Source organism: Stegodyphus dumicola, chromosome 3 (assembly GCF_044657685.1).
Source record: "Stegodyphus dumicola isolate Sdum_Otavi_A_Nest chromosome 3, ASM4465768v1".
Taxonomy (NCBI): Eukaryota; Metazoa; Arthropoda; class Arachnida; order Araneae; family Eresidae; genus Stegodyphus; species Stegodyphus dumicola.
In genome coordinates this window covers 18,709,689-18,731,024 of record NC_140770.1, presented here as the reverse complement: position 1 = coordinate 18,731,024, position 21,336 = coordinate 18,709,689, and the positions used below count along the sequence as shown (strand labels likewise).

The 21,336-nt window shown below is 35.4% G+C and overlaps 1 protein-coding gene across 1 annotated transcript in view; it reads left to right on the top strand.

The window, feature by feature from the left end:
• The window catches only part of LOC118200240 (Na(+)/citrate cotransporter-like), a 93,291-nt gene that overhangs the window by 16,389 nt on the left and 55,566 nt on the right, over nt 1-21,336 (top strand). Inside the window, exons 3-5 of the mRNA XM_085812322.1 lie at nt 1,402-1,517; nt 8,288-8,436; nt 20,401-20,464. Coding sequence (XP_085668448.1) covers nt 1,402-1,517; nt 8,288-8,436; nt 20,401-20,464 — 329 coding nt within the window. The remainder of the gene's footprint in view (nt 1-1,401; nt 1,518-8,287; nt 8,437-20,400; nt 20,465-21,336) is intronic.

The window sequence follows — 21,336 nt, the reverse complement described above, 5'->3', positions numbered from 1 at the left end:
GTTTATGAATTTTTGATTAAGAAACTCAAAGATTTCAAAAGGAGCAATGGCAACACGAAACAAAATCTGATGTGCACACCACATGACTTCCTTGTATGGAATATTAAATTATACGCATTTTTTCTTGAATTTCATTTAAACTTATTGGATTGAATTAAATCTACTTCGCCGACAGCGCATAAACCACAATAGAATTAGTGCATTCTTTAGAATTCACTCTAGTGTTTGTTTACCATAGCGACACTCTGGCGCTAGATTCACTTAACAGTATTAATAATTATATAACAGTTAACTTATATATTTTGTTCATATTATAACTCATAATGCACAAAATTTATATCATTTAAAGAATAGAATTATCTAATCGTTGCCACATCTCTATTCAAATACAATAATAAAGCTAGAACTATGTATAAAAGAAATTAAGCAAACAAAACAGAAAAGAAACAGTTTTTCACAGACGATTGAGTATTTCTCATTCAATTAATTCAGTTCTCACTTCGCGAGAAGGCAAATATACATAAAAACTCAAAATATCTATATTAAAAATTACGAAGTAAATCTTAAACAATTATTTTGTCGAAAAAATTCCAAAAAGGATTAAGCATGATTTAACTGGCAATAATAAATGAAGGCGTTATCTTTGTTGTTGCGAAGCTAAGTTTCTCTAGATTGGCAACAAATCCACTAGTCTGCTGTTTCAAATGTAAACAATCAATGGCCGCCGTGAAATAAAAGGCTTAGCGGCACTTAAAGAACTTTAAAATTGTTGATAATTCTAAAAATATTGCGCACAGATTTACTAAAGGCATAAAAACCTTAACCGGAAGATAAAACAACATAATTCAATCATTTTTTAAAGCAAAAAATATGCAATTTACAAACATATAAGAGTAAAGAAACTGAGATCACTGAGCGGGATAACAGAGTGAATATATATATAAATATATTTATATACGTTTGGTGCGGCCGATTGCAACCCAAACACGAGGTGCACATCTACATATTATAGCAGTCCTATATACAAAATTTCAAGTTTCTGAGGCTACTCGTTTTTGAGTTATGCGAGATACGTACGTACGTACGTACAGACGCCACGAAAAATTCTCTTCAGAATTAATTTTAAAGCAGTTTTATAATTTTTTTGGAGGAATCGAGTCTTTTATTCTGTCCTTACGTACATATATCTCTCAAAAACATCGTTAAAATGCATTCGATAGCGGTCAAAATGGATATTTTCGTTGAAATATATTGCCTGAAACTTTTCGCGATTACATTACTTCCTTTTTACTTCGTACAAGGAAGTAAAAGGCCTCTTTGGAGTAACATAAAATCTGAAAATTTCAAAATTCCAGTCTTTTGTATTAGTCATTTATGAATTTATTTATTTTAATTTACAAGGAAAGCTCCATGACGTTCCTCGGTGCTTTCGCTGTGGCAATCGCAATAGAAGATTGCATGCTGCATGAAAGAATAGCCCTCAAAGTATTACTGACCATTGGAACAGAAATAAAATGGTAAGTTTTGTATTTTTGTTAATTATCGCTTTCAGGAGTCATTTTAGAATAGTCGTAGACATAATCCACTAGACTCTGCTCCTAAAAAAGAAAACCAAAAATGCGCTTGCTCTGATTATTACTGGAACTCATAGCTTTGCAGTTTGAAAATGATTCCGACACTGTACAGAGATTATGAATTACTGTAATAAATTATAAATAGGGATTTGTTCGAAGCAACGTAGCCGAGAATCTGTATGCTAATTTGCAGGATCACCAAATGCATAGAATAGTTATTGGCAAACAACTAAAGGAATTGTTGTTTAAAACGCTAGTCATATAACGAATATTTATTAATTCAATTATTCAATCATTTTTAATTGTTAAAAATGAAGGAATTATGTTGTTCTTATCTTCCGGTTAACGTTTTTATGCCTTTAGGAAATTTGCAAGCAATATTTGTAGAATTATTAACAATTTAAAAGCTGTTTAAGTGCTGTTAAGCCTAATTTTTAAATAACAGGGCGGACATATTTGTTTACATTTGAAACAGCAGAATAGTAGATTTGTTGCCAATCTAGAGAGACTAAGCTTCGCAGAAACAAAGATAACGCCTTCCTTTATTTTTGCGAATGAAATCATGCTTAATCCTTTCTGGAATTTTTCGAGAAAATAAGTGTTTAAGATTTACTTCCGAATTTTTAATATAGATATTTTGAGTTTTTATGTATTTTGCCTTGTCGCGAAATGAGAACTGAATTCATTGAATGAGAGATACTGAATCGTCTGTGGAAAACTTCTTATTTTTTGTTTTGCTTGCTTAATTTCTTTTACACATCGTTCTAGATTTATTATAGTATTTGAACTTTTATTTTGTGCATTCTGAGTTATAATATGAACGAAATATAAAGCTGGTCTAGATGGTGGGATAAATCATCAAAATGGCACTTCTTAAACTATGATTTTAGGGAATAGGCATTAACCTCTTCGTCGTCCTTAACGCGTCTAGCGCGTTCAAGTGAAACTTCTGCAGCGGCCGTAACGCGCTTCAATCGTTCTTCTACATTTTAAAACTTTTAAATGCTTTCTAAATGTTTACTTGCTTGAGTTTTTATTTTTGTTTGTTCAAATACCTCCCAGAGGGCAGTACTAATCAGGTATTCTATTTCTAATTGAATTCTCCCTCCGGGTTTTATGTATATTCGTGCCATTTTACATAAGATACGAGACAGAGAGAGATTTTCAAAGTCAGAAAAAGAGGGAAAATTGAGGCTATGAATAGGGAAAAAAAGAAGGATATACGTTTGATGAGTACACTCCATAATAACTCTATGATTGATGTCGAAACACGGAAAAGAACTGTAAAAAAAAAACGATAACTGTAAAAGATTACAACAACAAAATGGGAGGAGTGGACCGCCTGGATCAGATGTTATCAAATTAATCCTGCTGTTAGAAATAAGCAGAGATATTATTACTTTTCCATTATGCTTTATTTCATTATAATTTCAGTTAATATTCATTTACATTCATCCACTACGGAAGTTATGTATGGAAAGTTATGTATGTACAAAAAAAAAAAAAAAAAAAAAAAACAACATTACACGCTGCGAAAAACAGAGGGCCGCTGGGGAGAAATTTCGGTGGACAGGAGAGGACGGCGAAAGGGTTAAGGTAAGAATCTAAATCGGGCGAATAAGCAGGATTGTTAGTTGATAGTGTTGCGTTTTTCTTTTCTTACACAAGTTGTTACGTTATTTTCTTCCTTCACGTTCGTACGAGGTTCGTGTGGATTTGGAGTGAATAACGACGACACTTGATGAAGTATAGAAACACACTTTATTGGCCAGTATTGTCAGGACAGTCAACAAGTCACGTTTTACACTCGTCGATGATCTACTATACACACGCTGGAACAATCGGCGACACAGCCTTCACGCTGTCAGGCAATAACGGTGGAGATAGCTTCACTGAAAAGCACCAGAGTACAGCTCCCGACTCTGTTTGGTCGTTCTCGGAACTTCACGTACTCTCAAGACTCTCCACGCGATGCACTCGACGACACGCAGAGCACGGCTCCCGACTCTTCGGTTCAGTCCTTCCCGGAGCTCAACACGCTCTCTCGACGATGCACCAACCGCGATACACTAAGAGACTCCTTCGGTGAACTCGACGACCCACTCGGCACTCGTTGCCCGGCTGTCAACTCGATCGACTCCGCAGGGATTGATTCGCTAGACGAGACACCAACTCGATACTAACTATCTCGCCCTCTATGCGAGGCACACACTCTCTTTTCCAAGTTCCAAGTACCGCTGGATGCACCGCTGATTAACTTGCAGGATTTGCAAGTTTTGTTCCGGCTCTCTGAGTTAGTTGCTATAGAGCGCTGAAAGTAGGAGAATGCATGAGTGAGACCTAAGCCAGGATTGCAGATGTTGAGAGGGCGTGACTACCTTGTCAGAGGTGTGAAGAAGTCGCTAATACGTTGCGAGATATCAGGTTAGAAATGCTGAAGAAAACATTAAATGTACAAATTTGCAGAAATAATTACATAAAAGGGAAATTTTTCTAGTAATCATCAGAGTAACAACATATGGAATAAACCAAATTTCATCACATAATACAGTCTAGCAGTCCTGTAAGTTGAAATTCTGAGTCCATGATAACGTGATGGGGGTGGTGTAAACAGAATCATGGTTTCATTATAACAGTCGAAGATGCTTCAGGAAAGCAATAATTTTAGTAAGAGTTACAAAATAACAGAATAAATGCAGAACAAATGTTAACACAAAATACATATATACAAATTCAAAATGTCTATCCCAGAGTATACTTAGAATAAGTCACATATAACGTGAGCGGAATCAGGCATTCTGATTCGCTTAGCGTAAACTTGTCCAAAACTGATGAAACACACACTGTCTGCGGTCCAGCAGGGTTTATATAGCTTTCGGCTTGCGTTCGAGAACAATTTGGGCTAAACCGGTAAGAATTCGTTCCAGAAGGTTCTCCATCCTTCCATGGCATATCGCCAATTCTGTAGCCAAATGGCGATTTCTCGCCAAATATGGCAACCTTGCTTTCTATCGTCATTTTATGGCAACCCTAAAACTGCTTTACGGGGAAGCCATCTTACCACGCCTGTACATTTCGTAACAATAGATTAAGGCAAGCAAAGAACTTGGCAGCTATCAGCCTCAGGGAGGCTGAGACCTTCAAGGATTTAAGGATGAATTTAAGGATTTTCTTCATGAAGGATTAAAGGCTCTTAAGTAAGTTACACATGGCGAAATCAATATAATCCCGTGCAGCTAGCTGTTCGTTTTGATTTTAAGTACAGAATGATCAAATCAAAATCGTCAGACTGCCAGAACTCTCGAACGATTATAGTTTTGTTGCAAAGTGAAATGTGATAAAAAAGAAGAGCAGGCATGCTCTTAATATTGTGGTCTGATGCAATTTTTCTTTCAGTTGCAGCAATAATACCATTTGATAAAATAATGCACTGCTCATCTATTTTGATTAGCAACACAGAACTGGAGGCTTGTTAGCAAGTGCTTATGGAGAGGGTCTCTTTCATTTCCTTCATTTTAAAATTGATACATAGAACTTTATCTTTTATTTAAAACAACCGTTCTCAAATTGGCACACAGTGTACAATTTCGAAAGGGCATCTTCCGGTTCGATGTGTTCATTTTAAGAGAATTTGAAATGTATTCTTAAATTAACAGGTGGTAAATATCCCTAGAAGGGTAATAGTGGAAGGTTAAACCTCCACGAAGTGCCCAAAGGAGGAGTGGACGTGTAATGTACTTAACTGTTCACGGGGCAGTGCAGCCAAGAGTTATCTTAAATTACCAAAAATTATAAGGTATTTCTCCCGACTCTTTCGCATGCCTTCGTGTGGTGATCTGCAGGCTGGGCGCGTATTCCAAAGGTCCGCGGTTCGATTCCCGGCGAAGGCGTTGCACATTTTTCAATCTCTTTTGCTTCCAAAAAATCCTAATGTCTCTACAAAATCCCAAGATAAATGTAAAACACTTTTAGGAATGTCACTCCCTGGGTAACGGAAAAATATGACAAAAATAATTAGTTATTGAATAATGAAAAACATCCGTGACAGTTGTTTACTGAATGGCAAAAGTTTTAAAGAAATCTATGCACTTATCCTATCTTATATACTATTTCTTGATACATTTGGAAACATGTAAAAGAAAAAAAAATTAAATTTCACAGAAATAATTTAGATAACAGTTCAGTTCGATGCAAAATTACAATCACATTTTCAGTACTTCAGGATATTACTCAGGTTAACAATTACCTGAGTTGACTTCCGCACAATCACTTTTTTGTCTTGGCACATCATTATGCTTTGATTTGAAAGCACTGAGATTATTCGTATGTAAAGTAATTACATCATCTAATGTAATGCCGCTTAGGATACTTTACTAATAAAAATTATAAAATCTACAAACACAAATCTATGGTCCGTTTAAATGAAAGCGCAAAAAATTGAAAGAATTCCACAAAGGTCTGTAGGAATCGAACTGAAATTTCAAAACCCATTGATAACATACATGTTTCAAAAATAATTTTGTCGCCAGTGAGGAACTAACAAAATTACAGTACATTGGGAATTCTGTAGTAACAGGAAACCTTAGAATGGAAAGGAAACTTCAATTCATTGTTGTTTAGGTTGATAAAGGATTCGTTGATGACTGTCCGCTGAGTGGAATAGGTCATAGTCTAATGATTCGATATTTGGTGATATAACAAAGTTTTCCCAACTAGGAAAAAAAATTTTAATAGTGTTACAAGACAAGCTACATATGATTTTGCATGATTATGGAAGAATCTACCTTGCCAAAAGTGTAGTTAGCTTAGTTTTTAGTTTTCTGGGTAAATAGTCGCATTGCTCTGAGTAAGGTAATGGTCAGGTTGTTTGACAACCTCGTAGTCCCTGCGATGGAAGATGCGTTTCATAGTCCATCGAAGAAAAAATATCTTTTTAGACTAAATGTCTTGCCATTGCTATGAAAGTAATTATGGTTGCTTTTGTTTCGGAACAAATTCGTGAAGTGTTAGCTAATGATGATGGTGTCTGGATGTGCAATGCAGGCGCATTTTTCAACATATAGGATTTGTCCGAAAAGTAGTAGAACATATTTTTTAAAATATTTAATATATGACACATCGACTTGATAGTTTTTAAAATATGCCCCTTCTGCACCAAAGCAGTGTTTCCAGCTACTCTGCCAATCACAGAAGGGTCCCTGGAACGCAAAATCTGGAACGCATTTCAGTTCCCTCGTTACAGCCCCTTGAATGGCCATGAGCGAGCCGTGGCGCCATCCTTTTATGACCATTTTCAATCGGAGGAACACGAAGAAGTCTAAAGGAGCAACATCTGAGCTGTACGGTGGCTGGGGAAATTGTGTGACGTCATGTTTGGTCAGGAAGTCCATGACAGCAAAGACGGTGTGGCTCGGTGAATTGTCGTGATGGAGCCTTGAAAGACTCGCTTTCTGAAGTCTGAGGTAGTTACAGTTAAAAAGATTTCTCTAAGCTTCCGTCACTTTTTGCCGTTGAAGGGCGTCCTGACCGTTGCTCATCTTCACCTTGATCTCTTCCCTCTCAAAACAATTTGTGCCACTCAAAAGCACTTGATATGTCCATGGGGTCACTTCCATAAGCAGTCTTGATCATGTCATGGGTCTCACTCGCAGTTTTACCCAGTTTGACGCGAAACTTCACCTCTTAACGCTGCTCTCTTCACCTTGCTCTCTTCCCTCTCAAAACTATTTATGCCACTCAAAAGCACTTGATATATCCATGGGATCACTTCCATAATCAGTCTTGATCATGTTATGGGTCTCACTCGAAGTTTTACCCAGTTTGACGCGAAACTTCACCTCTTAACGCTGCTCTAACAAACTATTCATTGTGGAGATGCCAAGGCACCTTGAAAAGAGTTCACCTTAGACTCGATCTACACTCCGCAAAGGCTTCTAGAGGACAGGCGATTGGTGCACTGGTAGCTAAGATCCCCCACAACACACCCAGCGCAGTAATATCCCACTCCATCACTACGGTTTGGCGGGGAAAAATCAGTAATGCTACTTCCCGACCAGATCCTGTACCGTGACGAAAACATCTATTTTTGCTAAGCAACAACAATAAAGTAGCATCAGTTAGTGATATCCTAACACCAAAATTTTCTCATCAGAGTACTTGTGTTATATAAACCCTGCGTGGTAAATATCTAGGCCGCACTTAGTCATGGCAGGGCAAGCGTGTGTATGTTTACAACCTTGGCATATAAATATGAGAGAGGGAAAGAAAGGGGGAGGATACAAAACAGGATATTTCTGTGCTGAGAGGGGAAAACATACAACACAACAAGATCAAAGTACGACTGCAGCAGTTAAAGAACCTAATGGTATATTATCCGGCGTACGCAGAAAAAAGTTCTTGCCGTCTAGGAGACGTCAAAGTCTACAATGACACATGAAATGAATGACATCTCCTAGACGTCATTGCATGGCAAGGCGTCAATGCTGTCCCAAATCTACTACGAAATTATGTTAACAATGCTTCAACAAAGAATGATGAACGTCTAATGGTCTCAGTTTTCCAATCATATTGAGAAACGAAATAAAAATAATTTACTTTTATATCACTTAGGGTTCTTATAACCAGTAATTCTCTTTTTCAGTACCTCTTTACGAATCTGCAGCATCATACGGCTTTTATCTTTTAATATTAATAATGCTATTTTTTTACTCTAGGCTTATGCTAGGTTTCATGTTGACCACCATGCTCTTATCCATGTGGATAAATAATATGGCGACGGCAGCCATGATGGTACCTGTTATCGATGCTGTCCTAAGAAGGATATCGAATGTTAGAAACATCGGTGACAACCCTGTAGAAGAAAGCGATGGTAAACTTCTGTTACTTATTCTGGATATTACTTCAATTACATTCTATAATTAATATTTCACATTGATATTCCTGTAGTAATAAGACAGCAAATGTAACACTTACATGAAAATAACATCATCTAACCGCAGTGAAATTTAACAGTGAAAATTTAATGGTAAACTCTTTATGTCACTATTACTATGCAATCACGGGTTTCCTAGACGCACGAGTCTCATGACAGAACACTTCTTAGTAAAACGAAGTAGTGTTGAGAAATACTCAGTAGCGGTAAGATAGCTTCCCAGCAAAGCGAATTTAGGGTTGCCAGAAAGTGGCAATGAAAGGCAGGGATGCGAGATTTGGAGCGAATTCGTCCATTTGGCGATATTTGGTAACAAAATTGGTGATATTCTATAGACGGAGCGAGAACATTCTAGAACGAATTTGGTGCTACTTTGGTAGACGGTTGCACGGATTTTGGCGATTTTCTGGCGATTTTTTTTGAACGAGCGATACAACTTATGGTAAACCCACTGCTGGACAAGTTTTTATGGTAACCGATACTTTGTTGTCATTTTATTTAAAAAATAATGCGTTTTATTATGCATAAATTCCGTGTTTTAAATATTACTTATGACTTCTAAATAATAAAAATGAATTTAATTTTGCATTTTTATTTGAAATAAAAATTTTATTGTTTATGATTTAATGTTTTAAACGTTATTTATGACTGTTAAATATTAAAATACAATTTAATTTACATTTTTTTTAAATATGATTTTATTATGAATGATTATTTAAATAATTTTAATTCGATGCGTGATGTAATCAGCTCCCTGATTGGTTACTGAATATTTGTGCATTACCGCGCCATTTTAAAATTTTATTATTCATCTCTTAAAATTCCTCAAATTTCAAAGCGAATGGATGTGTCCGTTTCGAAGATGAATGTTGTTATTGGTAATTACCAAGAATTATTGGTATCGTAATAAAAAAAAAATAACCCTTTGAGACCTTATTTTGGCCAACCTGGCTTTCCTAATCAAAGATTTATTTATTGTTACAAGAGTCAGAGGAAATTTACTTTAAATTTTTGGAGGAAACCTCGCTAATTGCTTCTTCAATGAAGTGCGAGAGATGTGAATCACAAATGAAGATCGTGTGTTTTTTTTTCTGGTACTTATCAATATACGACAGGTAAAATACTTTAAAAAATGTAAGTACATATTTTTCTTTTACTTTATAATTGTATACTTCAATTGTTATTAAAAAATTTTATTTTTATTAAAAAATTAATACACTGTTTTAAAAAATTCCTGAGATATTTATTGCCACATATATTTTAATGTTAAATAAGTATATCCTATAAAACTAATTTTAAAGGATTTGAATTTAAGTAATTGTAAAATTTTAATTCTTTTAAACGTTGGTATGATGTTTTTAATTCGATATTCAATTTAAGTAATATTTTAATCCAATTAAATGTTGGAGCAATATTGTTATAGCGGTGTTTTTATTCTATTATATGAAAGTAATAATTTAACCTTACGTTAGCATTTTATACTCTTAGTAAATGTATTTATTTACATTTGCCAGTCATCTTAAAAAACAACGTTTTCAATAAAAAATTAATTCATTATTTTTATTTTTAACGATATTTATTTTTTTAAAGTTTGGAATAATTTACTCTGCGTGAAATACGTAAAAACAGCATTTTTCAAGATGGCTGACGACTATAAAAACCGCGCCAACAATTGCGCCAACGTAAATCGCCAAAAATCCGTGCAACCGTCTACCAAAGTAGTACCCTATTAATGTGCAATCATGGGTTTCCCAGACACACGAGTCTCATGACAGAACATTTCTCGGTAAAACGAAGTAGTGTTGAGAAATGCTCAGTTGCGGAAAGATAACTTCCCAGGAAAGCGAATTTAGGGTTGCCAGAAAGTGGCAAGAAAAGGCAGGGATGCGAAATTTGGAGCAAATTCGTCGATTTGGTGATATTTGGTAACAAAATTGGTGATATGCTATAGACAGAGTGAGAACATTCTAGAACGAAATTTTACCGGTTTTCCCAAGAATGTTCCCGAAGTCAGGTAAAAAGCTATAGATACCCTGCCTGGAGTAGAGTAGAATATTGAGTTCAGTAGTAGTGTCTTGAGTTCAAAGACTAGCTCACGAGCGATCGACTCAGTTGAAAACTATAGTTCTTTGCCGTGAAGCTGCCTTTACCGTTATAGTCTGAAGACTGTGTTGCTGATTGTTTCAGCGTGCTTGTCGTAGTTCTCCGACTACTGTAACATCTCTTTAGAAATGTCCTGTTTGATACTGGCGAATAAATTGTATTTTCATTCTTCTTTAAGTGTTGTCATCAATCACTCCATATCCACGAAACCGTAGAACTCAACAATATTTACTGTGGTATAATGCACAGTTAAAAGAATATCATTTTTAGCAAGTCCGTACTGTGCTGAATGCACAGGAGTCATCCTTTACGTAGTGCGTGAATTCCGAAAATTAAAACTGCAATTTCTATCATATATATATAAGCGGCTTAAGTGTATGTCGCCGATAGTTTATTGGTTGCTTGAGTAACTGAAAATTGTTTTATTCTCCGTGCAGTGCAGTGTGTGACGAATATTATAAGCCGGAAAAATTAAACGTACAAGAGCACGTGCATTTTACATTTAATAAATAAATTTAACATCTATATATAATAGAAATCGGAAATATGCAACCCACGAAAACAGGCAACGATTAAAAAACAAATAAAATGAAATCAATAAATATCTTTATTCTATGCGGCTTAAGTGTCTGTTTGTCGCCGATAGTTTATTGGTTGCTCGCGTAACTGTACTGGCCAATGGGGTGAAGTTGCCACGGAACAGGGTTGCCGTTTCAACTGAGACGTAGACTATTTTCTGTAAAACTTGCCTTTGCTATGACCATCAATAAGTCTCAGGGCCAAACGATTAAGCGTGTTGGCATTTTTTTACCTGAGCCTGCATTTGGACACGGTCAACTTTATGCTGCCTGTTCAAGAGTTCGGGAAAGAATGGACGTAAAATTAAAAATAATGGATGGTCCTCTGCAAGGCGAGCTTAAAAATGATGCAAAGATCTACACAAGAAATGTTGTGTACAAAGAGATCTTTGACATGTGAATTAACATTTTATGAATTAAATCACCTTTATTTATTGAGCTAGCGGTGGCTCTTAAATGTCCCGCCAGTGGTTTCCTTCTTTGCACTCTACTTTAAGCAAATAAGCAAGTAGAAAGGGGAAACCCCGCGGGGTAGTAAGCAAAGGGGCGTCCTCGCCGCCTGCCCTGGGTAATTCAGTTTAAATTAGCAGACACCTTTGCACAAATCATTTTAATTACAATTTATAATATCTAGAACAGTGGTCATTTCGTATGACCGCCGGGCTTTCTAGTTACTGTATATCCACAGAGGCGCCTCATTTTTCCTTCGCTATCTTTACTGAACTAAAGTGAAACTGGAATCCCAAACGCTTCTGACTACACAAAAAAAAAAAAAAAAAAAAAAAAAAAAAAACTGAAATGTTTCAGATTTTAAATTACGTCCAAAGGGGCGTTTTTTAACATTTTGTGTGTTACCTTTCTTTATTAAATATCATGTTCCTCGCACTTAAACCATAAGATCCTGTGCAACAGCAATATCGCAAAATAGTTTTAAAAAGAGCATATCTTTAGAATTTCCGATACAGAGACTCACGCGCTGGAGATAAAAATGTTTTTTCTGCACAACGTTGCCATTGCTCGCTTTGAAATCCTTGAGTTTGTTAATCAAAAATTCGTCAAAGTTTTAAAAAAATAGGAAATCGATCATAAAACAAATTTCAAATTTCAAATTTGGTCTTCCACATGCTCATATTCGTTGGAGGATTACGTTATTCAAAATTCGATGACTCTATGTACCGTTGTTTTATCACAATACGAGAAATATACATACATTTATGCAGATTTTTCATTATTTAATTTCTTCAAATATAATGCAGGACTCTAAAAAAAAATCGATTTATGATGTCATTATCTGAACAATAAACGCCTGGGATGACGAACGGTGTTTCTAATTACAGACACTCGGGTAGTCAACGAATGATTTTGAAAGGTCGTTTTGGAATAATGTTTGCAACATAATTAACATTAAGAAAATGTTTCAAAACATCGCTATAACATTTTCTGTTACTTTAAAATTTGAGTGAAATAGAAGCCCAGCCAGTCTCATGCAGAGTCCATTGGAACTAAGAGGCAAAGAAAAGATAAGAGGAAATGCACTAGGAAAGCAGTTAACTAATGTTTTTATGGTTGGACTCTTCATCTAAACAGTAACATCTGTTCCCTTTTGTCTTTCTCACAACTACCACATTTACCATACATTCCTCTTCGTACAGGTGTAACAAAATAAAATTAAAATTTTAGTCTGTTTTATCTGTTTAAAACTGTGCCTACTTTTTTACTTCCTGTGCGAAGTAGAGGAAGTATTGTAATCTCGAAAAATTCCAGGTACCATATTTCAACGAAAATATCCATTTTGACCACCATCGAATGCAATTTAACAATGTTTTTGCTTGACATCTGTACGTAAGGACAGAATAAAGGACTCTTTTTCTCAAAACGAATTATAAAACTGATTTAAAATGGATTCAGAAGAAATTGTTTCGTGGCGTTTGTACGTACGTATGTGTGTATCTCGCATATCTCAAAAACGAGTAGCCTCAGAACGTTGAAATTTTGTATATAGGACTGTGTAAGGATTATGTTAATTTTATGAACAGTCAAATTTTGAGTTAAACTGCTTTCCTGTCAAATTCTTAACTTCAATTTACTACTTCCGGCCAGAATGTAGTTTTAGAATCACGTCTGAATACATAACGAGGAGGAGCGGTATTTAAACCGCGAAGTTGTTCGGTCGTAACGAGAGAGTTATCAGGTATTCTGTCTGCACGCGTCCGCCTTTTTAGGCTACTCCTAAGCTATTATTACGCTCAGCCGTACTTAGGCCCTTGATAGCTTCGCAGTCAATGTAGAGTTAAGGGGACAACTCGGTTAGAATCTTGATAACTTCTGCTATATCTCTTTAGTTTAGATTAGTTTTAGTTTACCCCTTAGCCTCTTAAGTTCAAGCCCAAGGGTCGGCTTTGATTGTACACCCCAAGACGGAGTTCTGTTAAATCTTATTTAAATAATAAAGGGTTATTGGTAAAAGTTTACTATTGGGTGCCCTTTGTTTATTGGCGATTCTTTTTCAACGCCAAGATAGGCACAATTTCAAGATGGCCGCTACACAAAACCAAAATAAGAAGTCAAAGAATTGCAGAAGATCTGTGTCCATGTACACATCGATCTGTTTTTACTTAAAAAAACATCCTAGAATTGCACAAACTAGGCATTGCGCACTGATTTAAATATGTTCATGTGCACATCAATCTATTTTCATTTAAATAAAATCGAGAAGCTAAAACAAAGTTAAAACTATCGGGGTAACCAGAAGTGAGGTTTTATCGCCAAAATTAAAAAAAAAAGATTGTCGCCAATCGAAGGGGCACCCAGTTCTACACTAGAGCCGGGTTATTTACCCTTCCATCTTGTTGTTTCTTGTTGCACGAACTCAAGCGATTATTCGCATATCAGTTCTTAAGATTCTTCACTTTCAACTGTAAGTCAGCATTTACAAAGTGTGGAATTCTACAAATGCTATAACATATAGTCATGCACCACCTATTTTGGTTGCAGTTGGCCGCACAAAAAGTATGTCAATACTTCGTACTGTAGATGTCAAATACTGTAAATACTTCGTGCTGTAGAGGTCAGCACGCTAGGGGAATATTCCAGAAGTCCGTGGTTCGAGTCTCAGCAAGGGCACTGCTCGTTTTTCTCGTCTCCTGCTTCAGAATAACCGAATGTCTGTATAAGGTTTTATACCTTTAATTAATTCGTAAGCAATAGCTGTAGAAGGATAAACAATTTAAAAGTTGTTTTGTTGCGGCTAAGCCTAATTTTTTTTAACATAGCAGCCATATTTGTTTACATTTGGAACTCAGCAGAATAATGAATTAAATCTTTCTGCACCTCCAGTGTCTTTTTGCCGAGTGGGACCAAAAGGAAACTTTCAGTTTTGTGCACCGAAAAATCCGCCTTCTTGCCCGCTGGCTGAATTGCTTGCTTTTGAGTAGAAACTCTAATTTTAATTTTAAAATCTTTTTTGGTTGTTTTAACTGTATTTGCTGTTTTATGTTTTTCTATATCTTTCAGTTTTTAATGAAGATACTTTCAGTTTTTATGTGTTTTTACTTTGCCGCGAAATGAGACCTGAATTAATTGAATGAGAAATCTATTTCTAAAGAAATTCGAGGAAATAAGCTTAAATGAAATACAGCACAAAATGAGTATAATTTAATATCCCATACAAGGAAGTCATGTGATGTACACATCAGATTTTTTTTTTGTCTTAGATTTAATGATTTTAATTGCTTTTATGTTATGAATTTGTACGCAGAGTACCGCTGTAAATTTTAAGTGAATAATCGTCTGCCGTCGGGGAAGAGATTAATTTATTTTTCATCGAGTTCCTATACGAAAAAAATTTGATTTCTGATGACAAATCATATTCATGAAACGAAGTTTCGCTGCATTTGCTAAAGTCGTCTTTTTGAAAAGGCGTTGTGTAATATGTTCCCGTAACATTGACTGACTCGTCATTCTCCAATAAATACTTGTTATTTTCTATCATTTAGTGCCTGAAAATCGAATAACTGTTCTCTTTTTCGTTCTACGTGTGGCATTAAGAGTGGCCATTTTAGCAAAAATGGGGATTAGTTCAGAAGGGCGATTAGTCTCAAAATGGCATTTTGCGTCGAATCGGTTTAAATGTTCGAATCATATTGTAGAAACACATTAGGTTATTTCGATACTGGAGAAGTGAAAACTGAGCAATGCTCTCGCCGGATCTCGAATCACGGACCTCTCACGCGTCGAGCGTGCCGACCTCTACACCACGAAGGCATGCTAAGAAGGCGGGAGAAATACCTTATAACTTTTCAAATTGCTGCCACCAAATATTATCGCCCCACCCCAGGGTAAGTGTTTGCTGACGGTGTATATGTTACGGTGAAACACCGAAATCTGGAGAATGTGGACTTTCACCGGTGAATGTCAACATTCACATAGTCGCTTGGTGTATGCCCAAAATATTTTCCAAACACTTTTATTTCTGACTTACACCGGTGAATGTCGACATTCACCATGTACTAACCCCTTCGCGCCGACTGTCACGTATACGTGCCAGCAACGAACGCACTTACCTACCGGCCGACACGCAGGCGTGCCAGAGGATTGTTCCATTCTCTACCGACTGTCACGTATTTGTGCCAGTACTTTGAAACGTTTTTCAAACTATAATTTCTGCCACAAGATGGCACTGTATGTCCATATGGTTTCAGATACATGTAAATTAGACCTTCTACTCGAAATGAGAGATGCATGACTCACATACACGTGTTTTTGATTATATAAACAAACGGGGAAATAAATGTTTCCGAATGGCGTGATTTATGACGTCTCTTTAAATCGCACTTTATTCGCACGTGGTAGTTGTTTACTGTAAGTAGAGAAGTTTTATTTGCTGTAAAGCGTTGGGTATTTCGGTTTGCAGTTCAGTTTTTAGAAAATAATTAGATCTTGTTAGACGTGAATTTATTTGTTTTTACCGTTGCAATGTCGAAGCGTCGAAAATGTTTAACAGAGCATGAAATAGCAGAAATGATGCAAAATATTTCAGATATTGATTCTGAAATTCTGATATTCTGATATTGATTCTGAAAGATTAACTGAAAGACATTTTCCCAAACTTTGTTCAGAAGAGACTGATAAGAAAATGAGACGACGATGCTTCGTTTGTTCACATTCCCGGAAAAATCCTCCAAAACGGCAAATGAGTTATTACGAGTGCAAGGAATGTAACGTAGGACTGCGTGTTGATCCCTGTTTTCAAATTTTTCATACGAAAAGAGAATTTTAAGTAATATATTTAGTTTTCAGATGTAGAATGTTAAAATTCATAAAATGGTGAGTAATTGAAATAAAATGTGTAAAATATGCATTTAAACAAGAAATAAGGTAATTAAAGTATATATATAAAAATATTTATAAAGCATAAGCCATTTAAATACTCTATAGAGCATTATTAAACAATGAGTTGATACTTCGGAAATTTCATGGATTTAGGCTTAGTAGCAAAAAAGAGAGACGCTCGCGTAAGACACTGCCGGCCTCAGCGATAAGCGCGCGCTTTCGCTACCCGGCTCAAAGGGGCTAATGGTGAATGTTGAACATATAAGAATATTATATTTCCTTCTCCGTAATTCATTCGCGAGAAAACGCACTTGAGACTCAGAATAAGAACTTAAGAATATAAGAACTTAAAACACACAGTACATTCAAAATGAGAAAGGAAAATAATAGAAGTTATAAACTTACCAAATTATGTGATTCAAATCTTATTTATTGCAACAACTTAAACTATTATGACACTTTGAATTGCACAAGAGGCCCTTGCTTTTACAACTGCATTTATTTGTGGAACACCTCCTTTTGGAGTGGCAGCGTGTACATATACTCCTCTCTTTTCGACTTACAGCAGAGCATATCTGTGATTGTCGACATACACCGGTGAGGGTGCGAATGTACAAGAATGTAAAGAAATATTCGATCTTTCACCGAAGTGTTTGGTGAATGTTGACATTCTCCGGTGAAAGTCGGCATTCTGCAGATTTCGGTGTTTACCACCATACAGATATATACAGATACATACAGATGTTAAATTTATTTATTAAATGTTAAATGCACGTGCTCTTGTACTTTTAATTTTTCCGGCGTAGCTTGTTCATAATATTCATCACACGCTGCACTGCACTGGGAATAAAACAATTTACAGTTACGCAAGCAACCAATAAACTATATCGGCGACATACACTCAAGCCGCTTATATATATATATAAAAATTGCAGTTTTAATTTTCGGAATTCACGCACTACGTAAAGGATGACTCGTGTGCATTCAGCACAATACGGACTTGCTAAAAATGATATTCTTTTAACTGTGCATTATACCACAGTAAATATTGTTGAGTTCTACGGGTTCCTGGATATGGAATGATTGATGACAACACTTAAAGAAGAATGAAAATACAATTTATTCGCCAGTATCAAACAGGACATTTCCAAAGAGATGTTACAGTAGTCGAAGAAACTTATTCAGTCGCGAATAAACGCACTTGAAACTTGAAATAAGAACTTAAGAACATGAGAACCTAAAACACACAATACATTCAAAATGAGAAAGGAAAATAATAGAAGTTAAAAACTTACTTAATTATACAGTACGTTCTAAATGAGAAATAAAATAACAGTCATAAAAAACTTACTAAATTATGCGATTCAAATCTTATTTATTGCAACAACTTAAAACTATTATGGCACTTTATGACCTCTCTTTTCGACTTACAGCAGAGCATATCTGTGATTGTCGACATACACCGGTGAGGGTCCGAATGTAAAGAAATATTCGATCTTTCACCGAAGTGTTTGGTGAATGTTGACATTCTCCGGTGAAAGTCGACATTCTCCAATTTCGGTCTTTCACGGTAACATATATATACAATGCCGTCGCAAGCTTAGAAATGAAATTTTTATTAAATTTTGAAGCCTCATCATTCCTTTGCATATGATATATATATTTTACTTCAGTATCGATTCTTAATCAACCGTTCTTTTCCTACTTCATAGAGATTTAGAATAATTTAATTTAAGAACTAAACTAATTAATTTTTAACTCGTTGTTGAGAGATTTCACATTGCCTAATGATCTGTGGCAATTTTGAAATGCAATTCGTACTTTTGTATCCATATTTGAAACCGCTAGTCTGGAGTAATTTGATAACTTTTATTCTCATTTTTAATTGCCATTTTTGTTTTTCTTCTGCATTTAATTTAGTTCAAAGTTTTATAAAATTTTAAATCATATGCACAAGTCAGTTATTGTTGTATTTCTTTGCATATTGATGAGACGCTTACCTTTTTCACTATTTAGGGGTACCAGAAACCCCTATACCGACAATGTTAAATTGGTCATTTTCAATGTACCTTTTCTCAAAATCTGCTGTAGATACAAGCTTTAAATTTTTTCTGTAATTAAAGTATACCTATTCGATTATACTGAAATGAGCTTTTGAAACATTTTGAATTTTAGAGTAAATTACAGGATATTTTGTTAGGCATAGTAAAATTTAGCACTTTTCTCACACAAAAAAATTTAAAATTTTTTTTTTCTAAGTTTATTACAAAAAGCTCATTTCAGTAAATATTAGGGAACCTAATAAATAAGCCATAAAAGGTTTAGATACCTGTGAGCAGTAGTTCCTGAGAAAAGGTGCATCGAGTATAAAAAAAATCACGTTTGGAGAAAAACGCGTTTTTATGTAAAAATCCTCATTTATCAAAGCAGTAGATGAAAAATTAAAACTAGATTTTTTTACAGTTCTAATTTTCATAGAGATTAAAGAATGGTATTTTTAGAAAGATAAAAGTGTAGAGAATTTGAAAATGCAAAAATCCGAAATGCCTGTCGAGACATTTCGAACAAAAATCAAACAAACAAAAAATTAGCGGTGGTTTATTTAGCTTTTTAGTGCTATAAAGAAACTTTTGCCAATCAGTTTGAATCCTCACTGTCTGTCGCAGTGATCTCAAACTGCGCGCGAGCCGCAAATAGACGATCTAAAAATGTTATTTTTTAAAAATGTTATTTTTTAGATCGTGTATTTGTTGTTATTTTTTAGATCTAAAATGATATTTTTTAGATCGTGTAAAAAATAGTATTTTTAAATTGTGTATTTTCACCGTGTATTTTTAGATCGTGTATTTAGCTGACAAGGAATATTTTTTAGCAAAATAAAATTTTTTATTAACAAAGTAAAAAAGTATTTTAACTAAATTTTGAATTTCTCTTTCTAAATATGTATCAAAACATAGTAGGTGAACAATAAAAAAAAACATAAAACAAAACAAACAGATGCAAAATTTAAACACTTCGCTTTATTCTTCCTCATCACTTGTCAATTATTAATTAAAATAAACAAACATAAATGTGCATGCTAACCTGACCTGATATCAACACAAGCTGGTTTTTTTTCCTGTTTATATCATTTCAGCAATTTTAAGCTTACCTAGGCAAAGACTACAAAGTTTAACTCCATCGCATTAATTTTTTTTTTCTAAGTTTATTACAAAAAGCTCATTTCAGTAAATATTAGGGAACCTAATAAATAAGCCATAAAAGGTTTAGATACCTGTGAGCAGCAGTTCCTGAGAAAAGGTACATCGAATATAAAAAAATCACGTTTGGAGAAAAACGCGTTTTTATGTAAAAATCCTCATTGATCAAAGCAGTCGATGACAAATTAAAACTAGATTTTTTTACAGTTCTAATTTTCATAGAGATTAAAGAATGGTATTTTTGGAAAGATAAAAGCGTGGAGAATTTGAAAATGCAAAAAACCGAAATCACAATTTTTCGAAGATTTTGGGGTTCCAAATCCCCTTTAGCACCAAGCGAGCTAAAAACATTTGAATGATCTTTACCCTTATTCATAAGTTTTATATTATCTACAAACTCATTGCCGGTGATAGGTGTTTTATTTCCGATACAATCTCTGCGAGTCTTATATTCTGTAGCCCCGTGTATTAAAAAAATAATAAATTCCGTTCCCAAATTCTGCTGCAGAGTACTTAACACAGCTGTAATAATTTTGACATCCATAAATTTTGCTGGTCGGTGTTTCTGTCGGTCTTAAAAATTTCGCTGCCCTGTGCGACTGCACCAGTTGCACTGGCTTCAATATCTGTCCTGTATTGAAACTACTTTAATTATTAATTTCTCGTTTTTTGTATTTTCACAGAGGCGTCTTCGACAGAAAGTAGGCAAGTGGATGGCCATGAAGAGGAGAATAATTCTGCGGAAACGTCCACGATAGAGTAAGTGCGTTTGTAGTTTTATGATGCCGATGCCAAATGATCATATACACACGACAAGGTAAAAATAAGGACACGTAAAATGTTAACTCTGAAAATTAATCTGAAATTGTGCATGTATTTATAAGCAACTTAACGGAAAAAAATATACCTTAAGTTAGAACATTTTTATAGTCTCGCTCTTTTAAGTTGTAGAGACATTAGGTAATTTTTGGAAGAAGAAGAGTTGAAAAATTAGCATCGCCTTCGCCGGGAATCGAACCATGGACATCTGAAATAGCGGCCTCAGTGTCCTGACCACTACACCACGAGGACATGCTAGGAAGGCGGGAGAAATACCTTACATACCCCCTTTAAAATGGCGACTGGGGTTTTTAGGGGACCCAATCGCCAAATCCTGGGTGTGGAGAGTCATCATCCACAACCCTTTTAGTTCGGGCGCCACTGTAGAGACATTAGGTTAATTGGAAGCAGGCAAGATGAAAAATATGCAACGCCTTTGCCGGGAATCGAACCGCGGACATCTGAAATACCGGCTCAGTGTGCTGACTACTACACCACGAAGGCACGCTAGGAAGGCGAGAGAAATACCTTACAAGGTAACATACACTAAATCAAGACTCTAGTAGACTTGAGCGAATTATGGCTATGTCTAGATAAGCAAAAGAAACGTGTGTCAATGATCCTTTTATTCAAAACTCAAATAACTTGACAGAAGGCCCGTTTTTGTGCTTACAAACCAGCCAGCATAGGTAAGGTAAGAAAAAAGGAGAGAAGTCCACCCGCCTGGCATTGCTGCCATATGGTTATCGGAGCTTCTTCCGTCGAACCACACATCATTCAGAAAGGAAAGAAAGAGAAAC